Genomic DNA, 18,541 nt, shown 5'->3' on the forward strand with positions numbered 1-18,541 from the left:
GAAATCTAATTCTAGAAAAACTCATAGATTGTTAGGAAGATCCTTAGAAACTATGTAATCAAGCGTTAATGCTTTCCCACTAATCTACTTGAAAGTCAGAGTGACACAGAGGCTGAAATCTTCCATTCCGTTCGCTCGCTGACTTCCCATGCCCTCAACAGCCAGGGCCGGGCCAGCCTGTGGCCAGCAGCCCAGAACTCCATCCAAGATTACCATGTGAGCAGTAGTGGCCCACATACTTAAGCTATCATCTGCTGCCTTTCCACGGTGCATTAGCAGGAAACTGGATCAGAAGTGGAGTAGCTGGGATTCACACTGACACTCCATTATGGGATGCTGGCACAACAAGCTGCCCTTTAGTCTGTGGTTTTTCTAACCAAGTGGAGGATCAATTACAGGAAATACTAGTCATTGTCATACAGAACTGAGGGGGCCGGCATCAAGCATTAAGTAAACATTAAATAAAGGAGGGCCTCTCCTGCTGGACTTCTCTGAGAACTGAATGAGCACTCTATATGGTCTCAGGGGAAATGCAATTTCCAAGTGACACTTGACAGTGGAACCACTTCTTACATCAGTTTCTTGTAGAGCCAGAAGTCCAAGAAACACACTTGGGAGGTACTCATAGCGTTCAAATGTATCAGGCCACAGATGTGGTCCCAGGGCAGCAGCAGAGCCATTGAAGCATCCCTGGCCAGAGGGCTCCAGGGGCCTGTTTCCCTAGAGTGCCTCCCCTCCACTCAGAGTGGACATCTAGGGTTCTGGCATGTATACACCATGACGATTTGCTGAGTCCAGAGTGGCATTGCCTTTACCCAAGAAGCCTGAGAAAATTGAGTAGATCCTTTTCACATATGTTCTAAGCCTTAAAGGAAGAGTTTACAAATTTTTCAATTCATTTTCTCTCCGTCTCTGATGCGTAGCTTTGTATTAGTATAAGGGGTGATGTGATGGCCATGCCATCTCTGTCTGGGAAATACTTACTGAGCCCCTCCCATGTCTGTGCACCAAGCAGGACAAAGAATGCGTCACATCGGATGGGAGCAAAGGTTGGGCAGGGAGGGGGTGTCAGGCTCTCATTCTGCCCATTCCATCTGTGTGCATTTGGACTCAGGTTTCTTGTCTATCCAGTGGGAATAAGATGTCTCCTACACCAATTATGTTGAGAATTTTGTTAAATATTACACATTAAAACAGCACAGTACCAGCTCATACAAGTCCTCGATAAATACAAGCAGTCTCCGAAATGTTCATGTACAGAAACGCTATGTGTCTATTTCAGAATTCTTTGGTTCCAAAACCAACATCTTTTCAGTCCCCTTTCCACAAACTTTTACAAATCACCTTTGTGTGCCTTCCACTGTTGTTATTAGAGTTGTTATGATTATAGAGATGTGTTTCTTTCCCGCAAGGACTTAATAACCCCACTGAGGGAAAGAGACAAACACACTTGAAAACTGTAAGTAACATTATAAGAGAAAGGATCTGAGAGAGAGAGCAGCAAGGGTTCATGTCGCCTGCCAACCACAGTCAGCCTTTAGTGGCCACCTCAAGCACCACTTACATTCTTACATACAGAAGAATTATGAGATTTTTGCCAGCTACAGAGAGAAGGCACACAATTGTCCATGAATGATGTTTGTGGGGAGTGTGGCTTTGTGACTGAGTGGCATACACTTGCCATTCTTAGGATGGGTGGTAAAACAGCAAGAGTGGCAGTTTAGGCAAAAGCCGTTTTCTGGAGGAGATAGCTGGACCTGAAGGGTGAGTTGAACATGAATAGAAAAAGATGAAGCGAGGGAGGGAGGGAAATCTGGCCCTGGGACTTCAGGGAATGGATGAGCCATTGGTGAAACCAGCATGGTCCATTTGGGTGGTTGTTAGTGAAGCAACCTGTCTAGAGATGGATTTGGCGCTGAGGATTAGCTCTGTAAATCTGGCAGCCAAAGATGCTGAGTTGGTCACCCAAAGAGTAACTGTTTCCATAAGTTCCCTTATATGCACTGAGTCATGTGCCTGGATATGAGGTTCAGTGAATGTGAGCGTTCTGTCTGCAGGACCAGCTTCCCCACTGTGGAGCAAATCAAGGGCTGCCATAGCTCTTGCTCAGGCAGGTGGTTCTTTGTGGTAAGTCCCTAGCTACTGCTCAGCATACCTTCTGTGCACTGTCCAAGGTCTTCATGAATGGTGTTCATTATGCACAGCCACACATGACATTAGCCATAAAGATGGCATTGCACAGACCTGGCACAGTAGCCTAGTGGCTAAAGTCCTCTCCTTGCACCTGCCAGGATCCTGTAAGAGTGCCTGTTCGTATCCTGGCTACCCTGATTCACATCCAGTGTCCTGTTTGTGGCCTGGGAAAGCAGTCAAGGATGGCCCAAAGCCTTGGGACCCTGCACCTATGTAGGAGACCTGGCTCCTGGCTTCAGATCAGCTCAGCTCTGGCCATTCTGGCTGCTTGGGGAGTGAATCAGTGGATGGAAGTCCTTCCTCTCTGTCTCTCTTCCTCTCTGTAGATCTGACTTTCCAATACGAGAAAAGAAATTAAAAAAAAAAAAAAGATGGCATTGCAGAACCAAGCACTGGAACTTTCCCAAAACTGCATGCACAAAGAAAGAGAAAAAGGAAAGAAAGAAGAAAGGAAGGAAGGAAGGAAAAAGATGCCAAAAAGAAAGGGGAGTGAGGAAGAATCAACTCCTCAGAAGCTGCAGGTCCTGGCTCGTGATGTGTCTCTGTTATACCCAGTTCTAGCCTGGCTCTGTGAGGAATAACAAGGAGGTACTTACTGAAACCACAAATTGGGAGGTTTTGAAAGATTCCTGTTTGCAAAATCCTGCAACTTGGCCTAATGAGATTGTACTCATCTGCTCTTTCTTACTGACTCGTCTATCACACAGCAGACACTTCAGTATTATGACTTGCCTGGTTGCAAGTGACAGAGACCTGACTCACATACATATAAGCAAAAGGGATTTTACAAGGAATAACATGACGACCATGACAGCCAAAGACAGTTTGCGGCCCATGAACAACCCGTGCCAGGAGCTGCGCCGCCGTCAGGGTCCTCAGACCCTTATCTCTGTGGCTCCACGCACTCCCTACATGAGCTTATCCTTGGCTCTAGCTGCAGATCTGCTCTCTCCCTGTGGAAAACCTGACTCGTGTTTCTACATAGCTTTAATCACTAGAAAGAGAACAAATACGGTCTCAAGTTCCAAGTCAACAAGTCCCAGGGAGAGGCAATATGGCCGATTTCGGTAAGGAGCCACAAAGATGGTGCTGGGGGAGGAGAAACTTCTAGAAGAGTCATTTGGGAGTGGGGGGGAGCAGGTAAGATTCAAATACTTGTTACATCTTCTCTTGTTTGTCTTTTTATGCCAATACAATTGTAGCTGTCATTTAATAAGCCCCTCCTCACTCTCTGCGTTGCGGCAGGACCTGTGCTGGAGTTTAGAGATGCAAAGATGGGTGGGGTCCTTCTTAAAATCGTGTGCCTGCTTGGAGTGCCAGCATTTCAGAGACACAAAGAAACGCAGTAAGTAGATACTTGGCTTAAGAATTTTAGAAATGTATCATGCAGTTGGAGAGAGCACTGTGGATCTGGGGAAGGATCAGGTGGCGAGCTGTGTACTTTGAGGAGTGTGGGTAGGAGAAGGTTCCAAGTAAGCGAGGTCGGGGAGGCTGGAAGCCCTCAGGAGAAGTGGCTGATCTTTCTGTGTAGGCCTTTCAAGCGTGAGGAGATTTTGTTTATGACTGCAAGTGTTTCAAAGTGCGGGGTTTTCACAACATCACGCCTTGCAAGGCTTTCTGCAGCTGGATGCGTTCTGGAATGCGGCCTTGAGCCAGTGGCCCTGTTCGGTTCTCAGCTGCAGGGCTACCACCCACAGCTCTTCTGATAGCCTTGTTCTTAATTGCCATGGCCTGTTGGATCAAAGCCTCTGAGTTTGATGCAAGTTCAAACTCATTTCCTTCAAGGATTAACTCATCTTTCTGGGCTTGGGGTGCTGCGCAAGCAACATCTGGTGGGGCCTGCAGAGGGATTTTTCACCCAAGGAGTTTCAGATTTCGACATGTGAGCCATCCCGCTGGATAGCATCCTCTGCCAGAACCAGCACACTCTTGGAGACCTTATCTCGGAATGAGAGTGCCGCGGAACACCCCTGTGGTCATGTTTTGCCCTTGACTGTAATAAATGGTGCACACTGTAACAGGTTCCTCATCACTTCCTTCTCTGCCAGGGACTGAATTCCAGCCCCCAGGGTTGAGATCCTCTGGGGATTTTTTTTTTTCTGGGGCTGATCCACGGCCCATCTTGCGTGCTAATAGCACCCTCTCCAGGCAGGAGCCAGCCCTGAAGCTGACATTTGAATGTAGACTCAGATCCATCTGCCACTTCCCTGTCTGCCTAAGCCTCCTGGAAAATCCTCGGAATCATCTCTGTGCCTCTTGGTAAGTCCTGCTTTATTTCTCCATGCGGTATCTTGGGTATTCTCAGCTCTGCCCTCTGCATTCTATGGTTGAATCCCACCACACTTAGATCTTTCTGGGGTCAAGATTTTACCATGTTTTTAAAAGCCAATATGCTAGGAAATCATAACAGCATTATGACTATCACCTGTGATTTATTGGTAAGAAAAATGAGGCCTGGAGTTTAAGTGAACTGCTCAAATACAAGATAAACTCATGGCTGTTTCTCTCCCAAGACTGTGCTCATTTAAAGGGTTAAGTCTAGAGACCCTAGTGGTTGAAGTCCTCACCTTGCACACACTGGGATCCTATATGGGTGCTGGTTCTAATCTCAGCAGCCCCACTTCCCATCCAGCTCCCTGCTTGTGGCCTGGGAAAGCAGTTGAGGACGGCCCAAGGCCTAGGGACCCTGCACCTGTGTGGGAGACCCAGAGTAAACCCTAGGCTCCTGGTTTTGGATTGGCTCAGCTCCGGCCATTCTGGCCACTTGGGGAATGAATTAATGGATGGAAGATCTTCCTCTTTGTCTTTTTTTCTCTGCATATATGACTTTCCAATAAAAATAAAATAGATCTTTAAAAAAAAGTATGGAGACCCGACTTTATGACTCAGCAGGTTAAGTCTGCCTGAGACACCAGCATCCCACATGAGCCCCCAGTTCAAGTCCTGGCTGCTCCACTTCCAATCCAGCTCCCTGCTAATATGTCTGCGAAAGTAATGGAAAGATGGTCCAAATTCTTGGGTCCTTGTGCCCACATGGGGGAAGCAAATACCATTCCAGACTCCTGATTTTGGCCTGGTCTAGTCATGGTCATTATGCCCATTGGGATCCCAGTCATTGGTTAAAGAGAGAGAGAGAGAGAGAAGGGAATAGAAACAAGAAGTGAGGAAAACCCAGAGCAATAATTCTGAATTTCAAAGAGAATTAAGAGACATGGTCAGCTGTGGCTAAAGCCAGAAAAGCTTAAATATTAAAGTGATGGCATGAAGGAGGCCTTAGCTAAGTGTTTCAAAGGGAAACTTCATTAGGGGATCTGGAAGCAGTTGTTAGGAAGTGACTGAAGAATACTTAAAAGGAAAGAGCGCTGGACAGATGGAGGAATAAAGTAGGAGGGCTGTTCTGTGTCCACTAAACTTGAAACTCTGGATGGGCCCGGGAATGGTGTCTGACCAAGCTCGCCCATGGATTCCCACATGCCTGCAGTTCGTGGACCTTTGCTTTGACACGTTTAGGGGTCACCAGGTTTGTCTCCAGGATTCTACTGTACAGCCATGCTTGAAAACCACTATTCCGGAGAGCAAACCCAGGCGAGGGTGTGACACTGAGCAGGACCGGAAGGCACAGAGAGAGTGATTCAATGCAGAGCCCTGGCTGTGACAGGCACAGTGCTGGGGCCAAGTTCCACAAGTGTAGTGGGCATAAGGCTCCCCCAGCAAGCTCTACAGTGCTTTGACCACTCTCTAGAGCAAATGCCATCATTATCCCCATTATACAGATGAGGAGACTGAGGCTCCGAGAAGTTAGCCGAATTGCCAGAGGCATCATAGCAAGGAAGTAATGGTGCTGACAAGCAGGTCTTATTTATGTACAAAGTTCTTTTTCCATGTGGCAAAATGCAGATATCATAAAATGCACCACTTCAATCATTTTTATCTGTATGTTTCAGTGGCATTCATAATGTTGTGCAAGGATCACCACTGTCCATTTCAAGAGCTTCTCATCACTCCAAACAGAAATCCTTCCCTTAAACAATAACTCCATTTCCCTCCTCCTAGTCCTTGGCCTCTTGTATTGTGCATTATGTTTCTATCAATCCAAGTGCTCATTCTCTTCTTAAAGTTATTTATTTATTCAAGAGATAGAGACATAGAAAGACCTCCTGTCCACTGGCCCATCTTCCAGATGCCTTCTAACAGTTAGGGGACTGGAGCCTAGAACCAAGAACTCAATCCATGTCTCCCATGTGAATGGCTGAAACCCAATTTCTGGAGCTTTCGCTGTTGCCTCCAGGGGTCCACATGACCAGGCAGCTGGAATCAAGAGACAGCGCCAAGGCCCACCCCATGTTCTCTGACATAGGATGAAGGGTCCCTATCACTGTCTTAATTGATAGAACACTTGTTCCAGAAGCATTTGTTCTGAATCACTACATTTTAAGATGGATTCCAAGAAGAAACAGAGGTGCTGAGCTTGATCTAACCAGTTGGTATGAGTTGATGATACCTACTGATCAAAACCAGCCCTGCCCGACCTGTGAGGCTAAAACACAGAAGATGTGTCATTCCCCCAGACAGCATCTGCCTTTGCTTCTGTGCCAGCCCCTGCCAGCCCTTCCAAAAGGTGTATCTTTTCCCATCGGACCTTATTCAGCAAATTCCCTCTACCCTGAGTCTCCCACCAGACGTAAAATCATCCATGGCGATGTGAATCAAATGGTTCAGCTAGTGTGGTCGCCACAGATCTGGGCTTCAAATAGACTTCATTTCTGATCCCTTAGGCATTTTGTTATAAATCTGGGGATACAGATTCAGTAAGTCTGGTTCTGGGCCTGCCACTAAGCTCTGCATTTCTTTTTCTTTAAGAAGAAATGTTTGTTTACTTATGTGAAAGGCAAGGTTACAGAGAGGGATGAAGGAAGGGACAGCTGCGTATCTGTTGGGTCATTCTGCGAATGGTGGCAGTTGCAGAGCCTGGAACTCTCAGGGGGTGGCAGGCACTCATGCGCTTGGGCCCATCTTGTTGCTTTCCCAGGTGCATCAGCAGGGAGCTGGAGAGGAAGTGCAGCAGTCAGGGTTTGAACCGGTGCTCATCTAGGATGTCAGCATTGCAGGCAGTGGTTAAACCCACTCTACTACAAAGCATGCCCCAGATTCTGAATTTTTAGAAAGCTCCCAGGGGACACCTATGTGGTTAGCGAGGTCACACAGTACAATGCTTGTTCCATGAGACCTTACACTACAGTGATTCCTTGGTGGGGGGAAGGGGCTGCATAGTTGTGTCTCAGTGGGTTAAGCCACTAACAGCATCACAGGTGAGTGCTGGTGTTCGAGTCCCAACTGCTTTGCTTCCATTCCAGCTCTTTGCTAATGTGCCTTGGAAAGCAGAAGAGGATGGCCCGAGTCCTGGGGAGCCATGCCATTTATGTGAGAGAACGTAGTGGGGTTCCAGGCTCCTGGCCTCAGTCTGGTTCAGCCTTGGCCATTGTGGCCATTTAGGGAGTGGTTTACAAGATCTCTATTTCCTTCTCTGTGGAGAAGGCCTTTCAAAGAAATAAATCTTAAAAAAGAAAAAAAATTCCTTGACTGTTTTTCCACTCCACTGTAGATATCTGAAGGGCAGAAATCCATCTCAGCCATCAATACCTTTCCAGAAGCTAGCACTGAGCATCATCCTGAGTAATACTCAATAAATGCTGAATGGAAAAATAGGCAGATAAGCCTCCAGACCGGAGAGAGAACAGGCAGCAGACCATGGATGATCTCTTAACCCATGCTAAGACATCTGAAATTTCTTACGGAATTGTGGGCAGCCCTTGAAGGATCTTTGGGGAAAGGGTGATCCGCCAAAGGGGTGTGTGTGTGTGTGTGTGTGTGTACACGTGTGTAGCAAAGTACCAAGACGGCAGGCAAGGACAGTTACGCGCTGCTACACAAGTCCAGCCAGCCCTGGGGAAAGGCAGCACTGAGCCTCGAGGGTGGGAGCTGGGAAAGAGAAAGGAGGTGTGTGTGTACACGTGTGTAGCAAAGTACCAAGACGGCAGGCAAGGACAGTTACGCGCTGCTACACAAGTCCAGCCAGCACTGGGGAAAGGCAGCACTGAGCCTCGAGGGTGGGAGCTGGGAAAGAGAAAGGAGGTGTGTGTGTACACGTGTGTAGCAAAGTACCAAGACGGCAGGCAAGGACAGTTACACGCTGCTACACAAGTCCAGCCAGCCCTGGGGAAAGGCAGCACTGAGCCTCGAAGGTGGGAGCTGGGAAAGAGAAAGGAGGTGTTGAAACCCACACTTCCATCGGCATCGGACAGTGCAGGCCGAGTGTCACTCTTCGGAATGTACCTTTCTCTGCACCGTCCGCGCATCCACCCAACCCCGGCGGGGCTGTCCAAAAGGCACCTGGTCTGAGCCTTGCTTCTCGCCGTTTTCTCAGCTTCAGATCGCTGCTCTGACTGCTGCAAACCACCAAACCCTTGTGATTCATTGGATCACAGTCGACAGTGGTCACTTCGAGTCACTCCAGAAATGGAGCACATCAAGGGTTGGATCATTGAGAACGAAGAAGGAATGCCAGAATGTTCTACCTCATTTGTAAACCTGGTGACCAAAGATCCACCCCCCCAGCATGTCAACAGCCAGGTAATTATTTAATAAACCTGCAGACCTACCTTCGCTGTCTCTGTTGGCCGGAGACCCAGGTTTTTCCCAGTTTCACCTTCAAGGTGGTTCATGTGGAAGAGTTCCACATGCGGTCAAGTGGAAGGAGAAACTCACTCGCCAGAGCCACTTGAGGGGGCTTTCAAACAAAACTGTGTGTGTGGTTTTTTTCTAAGTATTAAGAGGAAATGAAAGGTTGAGCTAAGCCCAGCATCCATGTTAATATATGTGTTAAAGGTTATGTTAGCAGCTGTCAAAAGGCTGGCCAATTCTGAAAACATCACTCCTCACCTTCTATTGGATGGCTCGGGAGGTGCCTGGAACTTGTGACTCCAGGCTGACCCTACCCAAAGGATCCTTACAGAAGGTGTCGTTTGTCTGTGAGGCTTTCTAATTACGTGTACTAATATTAGCTTGATGAGCAAGAGACTAGGAGAGCTGGGCTCCAGGGTGCCAAGTCCTCCACCTCTTTCTTCCGCCTGCTCCCTCAGGCTCCGAGAAGACTAAATTTTATCCTGGGGCAGTCTGCTCTCAACCTCATGCTCTGACAGGTGTAAACGTTGAAAAAAACAGTCGTCCCAAGTCAAAGATGAGCAAAGGATTTCAAAAGATATTTCAAAAGACACTCAAAGGGCCAGTAAGAAAAAAAAATGCCTCAAAATCACCAAGTATTAAGGGACTGCAAATAAAATTACAAAACCAAAGTAAGATACAACCTCCTAGCCAATAGTATGGCAATTATCAAGAAGAAATGAAAGGGGCAGGGAGGGGGGGCCCGGCCCTGTAGCACAGCAGGTGAAGCCATGGCAGGCAGTGCTGGCAATTTCATATGGACCCACCTGCTGCACTGACCCAGCGCCTTGCTAATGCACTTGGGAAAGCAGGGAAAAATGGCTCAAGTCCCCGGGTCTCTGCATTCACATGAGACACCTTACAGAAACTACTGGCTCCTGGCCTCGGCCTGGACAAGCCCAAGCCCAGGCTAGTGAGGCCCTCTGGGGAGTGAACCAACAGATCAAAGATCTTTCCTGCCATCTCTGTTGCTGGCTCTGTAATTTTACCTTTCAAATAAATTTTTTTTTAATTTAATGCTTAAAATAATATCTTGTGCATGTTTTTAACCACAATTTAAACAGGTAAAATACATTGTTATAAAAGCAAACTCTTGTTTTCCCCAGATCCAGGGGCAGCTAAAATAATCTCTCCCAGATTGCACTGGGACTTCTCCCTGGGGAGGCCCAGCACAGGGAAGTCTTTTCAAGGCCAAGGCAGCGCCCAGCTTTCTCACCACACTAACCAGCAACAATGTGAGAGCCCTCAGACACCAAACCTCACACACTCCAGAGCCTTAGCAGTCCTGAAGTCCCCAGCCCCTGTCCTCCAGCTCCACTGGCCTGCGGGATCCTTGCTGTTTCAGGGCTCCTTCTTAGGGCCCAAGGGTGCAGGAGAACAACTTTCAAACCCCCATGGGGAGAAGGAAGGATTGTGTCACTCAAAATCACTGTTTCTACTCTCTCCTATTACTTGCTCCCTAAGTCTTAGCTGTCCAGTGTGTGCAACCAAGACCTGTCCTTACGGAGGCACAACCAGATATTTCTTTTTTTTTAAGGTCTAATTTATTTTTATTGAAAGGCAGATTTGCAGAGAGAAGGACAGACAGAGATCATCCCTGCACTGGTTCACTCCTCCACAATGGCCGGAGCTGAGCCCATCTGAACCTAGGAGCCAGGAGCTCTTTTCAGGAGGTGCAGGGTCCCCCAAGGCTTTGGGCCATCCTCTACTTCTTCCCAGGCCATAAGCAGGGAGGTGGATGGGGAAGTGGAGCAGCCGGGATACAAACTGGTGCTTGGAGGTGAAGGATTGCCCAGCTGAGTCATTGCACCAGCCGCACTACCCAGATGTTTCACATATTTTCTAGTGGGCAGTAACAGGCCTGCAAAGAGGCACCAGAGAGAGAACATACAGACTCATCATTAACTCTGTTTGCTCCGTACTTACTCTCACTTCCTCTACCTCTTGTCCTTTTTCACCCCTTTTAAGGATTATGCTAGCGAATCTTAACTTGACATATATAAATATATACAGTATATGACATGATACACATTATATATACACACACATACATATATATGTATATAGTTCCTTGAGTAACAAAGCGATAGAGAGAGGCAAAACAGACCTCCCGCCTGCTGATTTATTCCTCAAATGTCTGTGATGACTGGAGCTGGGTTAGGTCTCTCCTGTGAATGGCAGGACCACAGTGGCTTGAGCCATCACTCCCACCTCTCAGCACACGCTTTAGCTGGAAGCTGGAGTCATGGACCCGAGGCTGGTACTGAAGCGGATGTCCCCACGTGGGATGCAGGCATCTCCCGCGGCGCGTTACCAGCTCCCCACTCAGAAGCCCATGTGTGATGTTTTGGTTTCTGCAGACAACAGGTTAAGGTTACAGAAATAGCCATAAGGACGTTTATGTAACTGTATCTCTGTACTCACACTGGTAAAAACTGAAAAACAAGTGTAGTATTTTCTCAGCTAGCGCTAGCACACTGACGTCAATAATTTTGAGAGCTATGACTCAAATTTTACTTTTTAGCTGGAATATCAAAGTGTTACCCAAAAGGTTTTCTATGCAGAAGCTTCCCTAAAACCTCAACCACTTGGCTCACATTAACCTTTGTGTTTAAAAAAAAATTAAATCTTTTTTTCAGGTAGGTGATAGTGGCAGCAAGCGTGTAGTCTAGGACTGAGACCTGCAGCCTTGATCCTTGCGCCTACACATGGTTCCAGGTAGCTGCTGATGCAGATGCTGTAAGGCAGAGGTGAGGACTCAGGTGCCTGCATCTCTGTCACCCACGGGAGATCCGGATGGAGTCCCTGGGTCCCCGCTTCCGCATAGCCCAGACCTAGTGGGAAGTGAACCAGTGGAGGGAACACTCTCAAATGGAAAATCTTTTTTTTTTTTTTTTCCAGAAAAAATTATGCTTAAGTTGGCGATGAGAAAGGAGGAAGTGGGTAGAAAAGGGAAAAGATTACAAGAGCTGTGCTGACAGGGCCAGGTCACAAAGGGAAACCCAAGTGTACTCAAGACACTCTGAAGTGGAAGTCGGGGACAGGAGGTAGGGCAGTCAAGAGCTGGGCTGTCCCCAGAGAGGAGGGCCAACAGCCTTTCCCACCTGCCCTCTTATGCTAGTGAACCCTAAGTGTAGGGGCTTAAAGGTGATGGAAAACAGAGGGGGCTGTTAGTAGAGGGCTGGTGGTCAGGTTCACAGGCCTCTGTCCCATACCACACTCCACAGAACCCACAGCCCTGCCCGACCTAGACCTCAGGTACTCTGGTGCAGTGTCCAGAGTTGAGTGGATGTGCAGTGTCCCTGGTTGGAAAGGAAGTGTGTACAGCTCATTGGGTGATTTCCAGAAGGAGCGTTCACGTGAAAAGGTTGTAATGGCAAGATGACCACATCTGTCACGTTCCAGCTGCCACGTGCCCCACATCCCACCCACAGAATTCCTCGGAGAGCTATCTATCCCTGCACATGTGCAAAACAATGGCTGCACGCACCAGTTACCTGGAATTGTAGAAGTTTGGAGATAGAAGTTTTGGAGTAGAAGTTTGGAGAAGACTTTCTGAAGTATATGATGACATAGCCATACAGTGAAATATGGGTACTGGCGTAAGACTTAATGTGAAAGAAAAGAATCTATGAGCCTGGAAAGGAAGGAAGGAATGCGGGAAGGAAGGGAGGGAGGGAGAGAGAGGCAGATAAGAAAGGGTGAGACATCTCCAAGACATGTAGCTGAACTTTACAATCATATAGGGTAATACTTAAAAGGAAAACATTTAAAAATATTTGTCTTATCTTCTCATAAAAATGGGTATGTATAAGGGTATGAGTGGGGCAAATGGCAGAAGGAAACAAAGAGTCTTTTCATTGTATGCCTTTTAGTTATTTTAACTTTTGAATGGGGATTACTCATTCAAACATTTTAAAACAACAGTAAATGGTTCAGGCAGCACAGGCTGTGAGGGAGGCAGCTGAGTCCCATTTACCTGGAGATTATCTTCCTGCCCTGAACCAGGACTGCAGCTGATAGCAATTCACTGTTTTTACCTTTTGGGAAAATAGGTGTCCAGTTTGTGGGGAGGGGGAACGGGACAGAGGAGGAGGAGGGAGAAGTTGTGGCACAGCAGATAGGCCCAGGCATGTGGGGTGCCTGGTTTCAGTCCTGGCTGCTTGACTTCTCTGGCCCAGCTTCTTGCTGCTGCATTTAGGGAGGCACTGGAAGATGACCTGAGCTATGGGCTCCTACCACCCAAACGGGAGACCCTCCCCTCCCCTCCCCTCCCCTCCCCTCCTCCCTCCTCTCTTCCTCTCCTTTCCCCTTGCCTCCCCTCCCTTCCTCTCTGCTTCGCCCTCCCCTCCCCTCCCCTCGCCTCCCTTCCCTTTCTCCCTCCCCTCTCCTCCCTTTCCACTACTGAAACTTTAGGCTCTCCAGGCTCTGACACCAAGTGCCTGTCCTTTTCCAAGCACAGACTTTGGAGGCCGCCAGCACCACCCTGAAAGGAGCGCAGCTGCTGCCCTTCCCTGCGGGAGACAGGCCTGCTGGGGAGGCGGGGAGCAGTGCCAGAAGCTTCTCCCCAGGGCTGGATGCTGTGGTTGTTCTCTTGTGCAACAGCCACAACACAGACGCATGACATTCTGGCCTTGAGAATGCCGGGCATCCGGAGCCAGACCAAGAGTATGTGAGTGGGGAGCCGGCTGGGCTTGCTGGCGTGCCAGGAGGAGGGGGTGGGAGAGCATGGGAGACCACTTACGCCCTCCCACTCCCCTTTCCCCATTCCAGGCCCAAACACCACGCCAAGATGTCTCCAACTGAGTCAAATAATGGGAACATGGGACCACGCCACATGTAAGAGATGTTAGGAAACCCAAACACACACAACACTGATGTACTTAATTTGGTTTATGAAATGCAGTTTGCAATTTCTGTGGGATACTTTCTGTTAGTGTTAAAAAAAAAAAAAAACAGAAGAAGGAAAAAAAGGCTATTTGATGAGGAATCAAGCAAAGAGCCCCCCAGGCTGGAACCCGAGCCTGCTGGCGGGAAAGTGCTTGCAGGTCGCTGAAGCTCTCAGACCAGTGTCTCACCCGAGATAGCCAGCTGTTTGACCAGCCCTGGGAGGTTCAGTAAAACACAAGAACCTCAAAAAACGTGAACAGAACTTGGAGGTTAGCAGAAGGCATCTGTGTTAGCTAAAAGGTTTACCTCTGCTTTTCGATCTGAAAGAACTGTAAGTGCAAGGAATTTCCTCAGGTGAGGAAGGTGCAGACTGGGTTCCTGGGGGATGGGCGCCTGTTCGGTTGGTCCAAGCTCCAGTGCATTCCCCCCTTTTTCCCGAAACCCAACTTTCACCTGCCACCAGCCCAGGAGTTTGGGTGCCGTTGACCCCTGCTTGCTCCTGAGGTGGACATGTTACTTGGGTCTGACCAATCGGAACAACACTCCTCCCTAGGCACGTGACTCAAGCCAACCCATCAGAGACAGGGATTTTCAAAGCTGAGTTTTTGCTGGAAACATTGAGGAGCTTTCTCTTTTCACTGAATGGATTGTGGGCTGGAAGGTTCCAGGAGCCCTCTCACTCTCACTTCAGGCCTGCGAATGCGCCAGCGCCAGCGGAAAGCAGAACTGAGCCTAGAGGGGGCGTGCAGGGAGGCTGTGCTCACACTCTCTGATTCAGGTGTCCCGACGCCAGCCCTGGGTGGACTTCTCAGGGACTTGAATCAATGAGCTGCCTTTTTCCTCCTTCGGCAGTTGCATTTCAGACACTCATAACTCTAAGGGTCTTGAAGGACAGGAACTTCTGAAACTCATGTTTGAGAATCTGCACAAAGGCAACCCAGTCAGGCCCGCGTGCAGGACCACGGTAGACAGGAGGCTAAAAGGAACCTTTACGCCGCCTCTCAGATGTGTACACTGTAGTAACCCCCAGGCGGCATTTTAAAATTTCACAGAGACACAAATTACTAAAATAAATATTTCCTTTTATTTTACTCTTCCACCCATGAGGTCCAAGGAAATACAAATTCATGGGAAGCAAAAATAATACCAAAAGGTGATTTTTGGCCAGCTTTACAAGTTGCATGGAGTGAGCAGAATGAGACAGTCTGGCTTTTGCCCTTCTCAGTTCGCCCAGGCAGGTGTGCCGTCCAGTCCATGTAACTCTGTGTAACTTGTCCACACTGACGAGAGTTGTCATTGGAGCGCGAGGAGGCCCAAACAGATGCAATGTTCAGTATACAAAAACAAAACGGTCAGCAGGGCTCACACACAGACCGCTGATCATCCAACTGGTCAACCCCGGTAAGCCTCACAGGCAGTACTCCTGACAGTCGTTCAGAGGTTTATGCATGTGTTCACACACGTAGGCAATGAATATTTATTAAGCACCTATGGGATGCAAGGAGGCACTGTGTGAAACACTGGGTTTACAAAGGTCACTTCGTCTGCCCACAGGGGCTTCCGGTCTAACTACAGCAAGGGATGTGCAAACATGGTCACGTGACAGTTTAATGCTGACAGGTAACATCTGCTCCAGGCCAGACACACGCATGAACTCACTCCACTGCAGGTTCCACGGACAAGGGACGTGGCATTTTCTCTTTCGGCGGATCAAGGCTTGACACAGCATCGGTCAGTGTCTTTGGGTTTCACTGTGACAACGGGGAACTGCAGCATCACGAGTCACAGCGCACCAGGGTGTGTTTAGTGGCTTCCCACCATGCGACACTCAGGGGAGGCCGGGCGGGCCATGGCACAAGTGGCTGAGCAGCCAGTCTCATCCCTGCGCTCTTTCAGCACCAATGTGCCCCGCACGGGTTTGTGGTCTGGGGTGGTGTTTGGCTTTTCCACCTGTCGCTGGTGACTTGGGTGAACAGTGTGGTCTGGAGGCTGGGCTGGTCCCAAGGGCCTGGCTCGGAGGTCCCACGCTGCTCCGGGGCGTGCAGCCACAGGCACTCAGCGGAGGAGCGAATCCGTTGCACCTGCTCCCAGAAGTTCTGGCCACGGCTCTCAGGGGCGTGCGCACTGGCCTGGCGTGGCAGCCGTACACCAGGAACCAGAGAGGAAGGACCTGCGGCTCCCAGTCCGCCTTGCCAGGTGACTCAGCTGGACTTGCCTCCACCACGCACTGCCAACTCGTGGTCCTGGGCACACTGAGCAACGAGGCGGCGGGACGTGAAGACGTGGCCTCCCACGGTGCCAGAGAGAGAAGGTGCGTGGGCAGTGGTGCAGGAAGGCCTCCGCGTGGGCCTCTGTTGCTCAGCTCAACTAAAAGCCAGCATAGTGTTCCGTTATTGAAAAAAATCTGTGTGATTTGGCTGTATGACCGCTCTAAGTAGAATTTTACAAATGCTCTCGTGATTAAAAAAAAAAATCCTATACTACATTTTCTATAAATACAATGTAAAAATAAGCCATCAACACTACGTAAGCACCTTAGAGTACTCAGAGACAAAAGCCTGTAAACTCAGTACAAAAAGAGGATCTTTGCATTTCCTGTAACATCTTCTCTCTCGTGTGTACAAATGTCGATATCAAAGAGTGTCTACCTAGAAAGGCATCCATACATTGCTCCAAGTGTCAGGTGCATCCTGCCTTCTCCAGGGAAACGTACCTTTGGGGACAGAACCACTACGGGGAATTCTTAATGGCATTCAAGTCCTGGACCAGCCTCAGGGCGGAGTCCAAACCCTGCCGTCTTCTGCACCACTTCTCAAACTTGTCTGGGACATTCCCTCAGGGAGACAGAACTCTTCTTTCTTCAAACATCACCATTGATCTCTGTAGATATCTTTAGGGTGACACTCTATTTAAAAGGGGAAGGGAAGAAAAAAAAAAAAAAAAAGATTAGGGGAGATTCCAGTCCAGGGCTGCCGGATGACAGCTCCAACAGCTTTGTGCCAGCGCAGGAACCACCCCACCGTGCCTTGGGTCCACCTGAGCCAGGCCCTACAGGACTGTCCCGGCTTCCTAGAACCTGGCAAGCTTTTCTCCAAATGTAGGATTTTTTCTTTTGTAGTCAAATCTGGTAGGTCCCACTTTCTCTGTGCCTTGGGAATATTTTTCAAGTTTTTTTATGTTTTTTTTCAGTTGTTTTAGAAGACACATTTTCGATGATTTGGAATTAGTGAAGACTTCCCCAGCAGGAAAACAACGAGGATGACACGTGACAATTAGCATCAAAGGGCAGAGGACAAATGAGCATTTCATTGCTTGGCAAAGCTGTTAAGATGCTTCCCTTTGGGAACAAGCTAATAAACTAAGTTGCACAACACACATTTTTACCCCCAAGCAAATTAAGAGTAAAAAGAAAGCGCTCTTTTTAAAACAGTTGTTTTTTGTTTTTTTACTTATTCTAGTTGTTGACAAATACTAACATTTGAATGAATAAATACTTACCTGGAAATCTTGGATGAATGTGAGGAAGTAAAAGATAAAACCGAAGGCCACGGTCCACTCGCAGATGGCACTAACCACATGGTACATATAATCCTGACAGCAACGACAAAGAAATAGGATTTAGCCTAAAACTCACTCTAGCCTACACCTCAAGCATGGCTTTGAGCAATACCAGGGCACTTTCAGAAGTTCATGGAAAACGAAGTTAAAAGATTCATTTATGGAGCTGAAAAACAATTGAAATCCATGAATACTGTTCATAACATGCATTTTCATTAATCTTTGCAGCCCGTCCTTTCCCCTGTGTGCATGAATTTTTAAAAAATTGCACCAAAATAAACTCATCTATCAATCCCTTTTTCCTATAAGCTTTTGGAAGAGCCCTCCTCTAGTAAGGCAGGCCGTGGACAGAACAGAAATGCAATTATTTCGAAGCTTTTTCTGGATCATAGCCTGGTTCTAAAACTTAGTCTACTAGTTTCAAAAAGCAGGATAAGGCCCACACAAGAGCTGAGTGCATGAAGCAAAGAATCTTCCATGCAAGCGAGTTCTGAAGTTGAAGCACAGGCCCAACAGGCAACTGTTCCCAGGGCAGACAGAGAGCTCGCACAGTGAGCACGGGGCTCGGGATGCAACGGGCTGCGTGGATTCCCCGATGAGGACTCGCAGCCCCTGTGACTACAGAAGACATCAGGGCCACGAAGGAGCGGGAACTAGTCCCTCCTGGCACGATGGGGTGGGGGGTGGGGGGCGGGCAGCACAGGAAAGGCCGGCAAGGAACAAATGCCAACCTTGCGGCCTTTTGCTGACAGCAACGTGACAATGGAAGTCAAGGATCGAATGGCCCTAACCAGAGGTTCACAACCCAGTTGCCTAAGAAGGCAAGAACATCCTTTAAAATAAATGGAATTGATGGTTGCCAAAGCAGAGAGAGAGGGGACCAGGGAACTTTGCCTCATCAACTCAATTCTGTGTTCAGAAAGGAAACAATGAAAACACCACTCGGGGTGTGTGTGTGTGTGTGTGTGAGAGAGAGAGAGACAGAAAATATGTATAGGAAAGCTATGTAAAAGCATCTTTAAATTCCAAGTCCCAAATGCACACCTACATTCTGACTGGTGCACATCTCAAATTTGGCCTGAAGACTCAGTCTCCTCCTTCCCCTCCACCACACTCTTCCTCTTTCTGCTCTGCCATGGGTGACAAAGAATGAGCACGCCAATGTTCTATTGCAAGTTTT

At 48.3% G+C, this 18,541-nt stretch overlaps 1 protein-coding gene across 1 annotated transcript in view; it reads right to left on the reverse strand.

Moving 5' to 3' along the window:
* Nucleotides 1–16,189: 16,189 nt before the first annotated feature.
* DRAM1 (DNA damage regulated autophagy modulator 1) overlaps nt 16,190–18,541 on the reverse strand; it is a 29,878-nt gene continuing 27,526 nt past the window's right edge. The window contains exons 6-7 of the mRNA XM_004589606.2: nt 17,302–17,394; nt 16,190–16,708 (exon numbers count right to left, since the gene is read on the reverse strand). Of these exons, the coding sequence (XP_004589663.2) occupies nt 16,664–16,708; nt 17,302–17,394 (138 nt within the window). The 3' untranslated portion in view covers nt 16,190–16,663. The remainder of the gene's footprint in view (nt 16,709–17,301; nt 17,395–18,541) is intronic.

Source organism: Ochotona princeps, chromosome 15 (assembly GCF_030435755.1).
Source record: "Ochotona princeps isolate mOchPri1 chromosome 15, mOchPri1.hap1, whole genome shotgun sequence".
In the NCBI taxonomy this organism is placed as follows: domain Eukaryota; kingdom Metazoa; phylum Chordata; class Mammalia; order Lagomorpha; family Ochotonidae; genus Ochotona; species Ochotona princeps.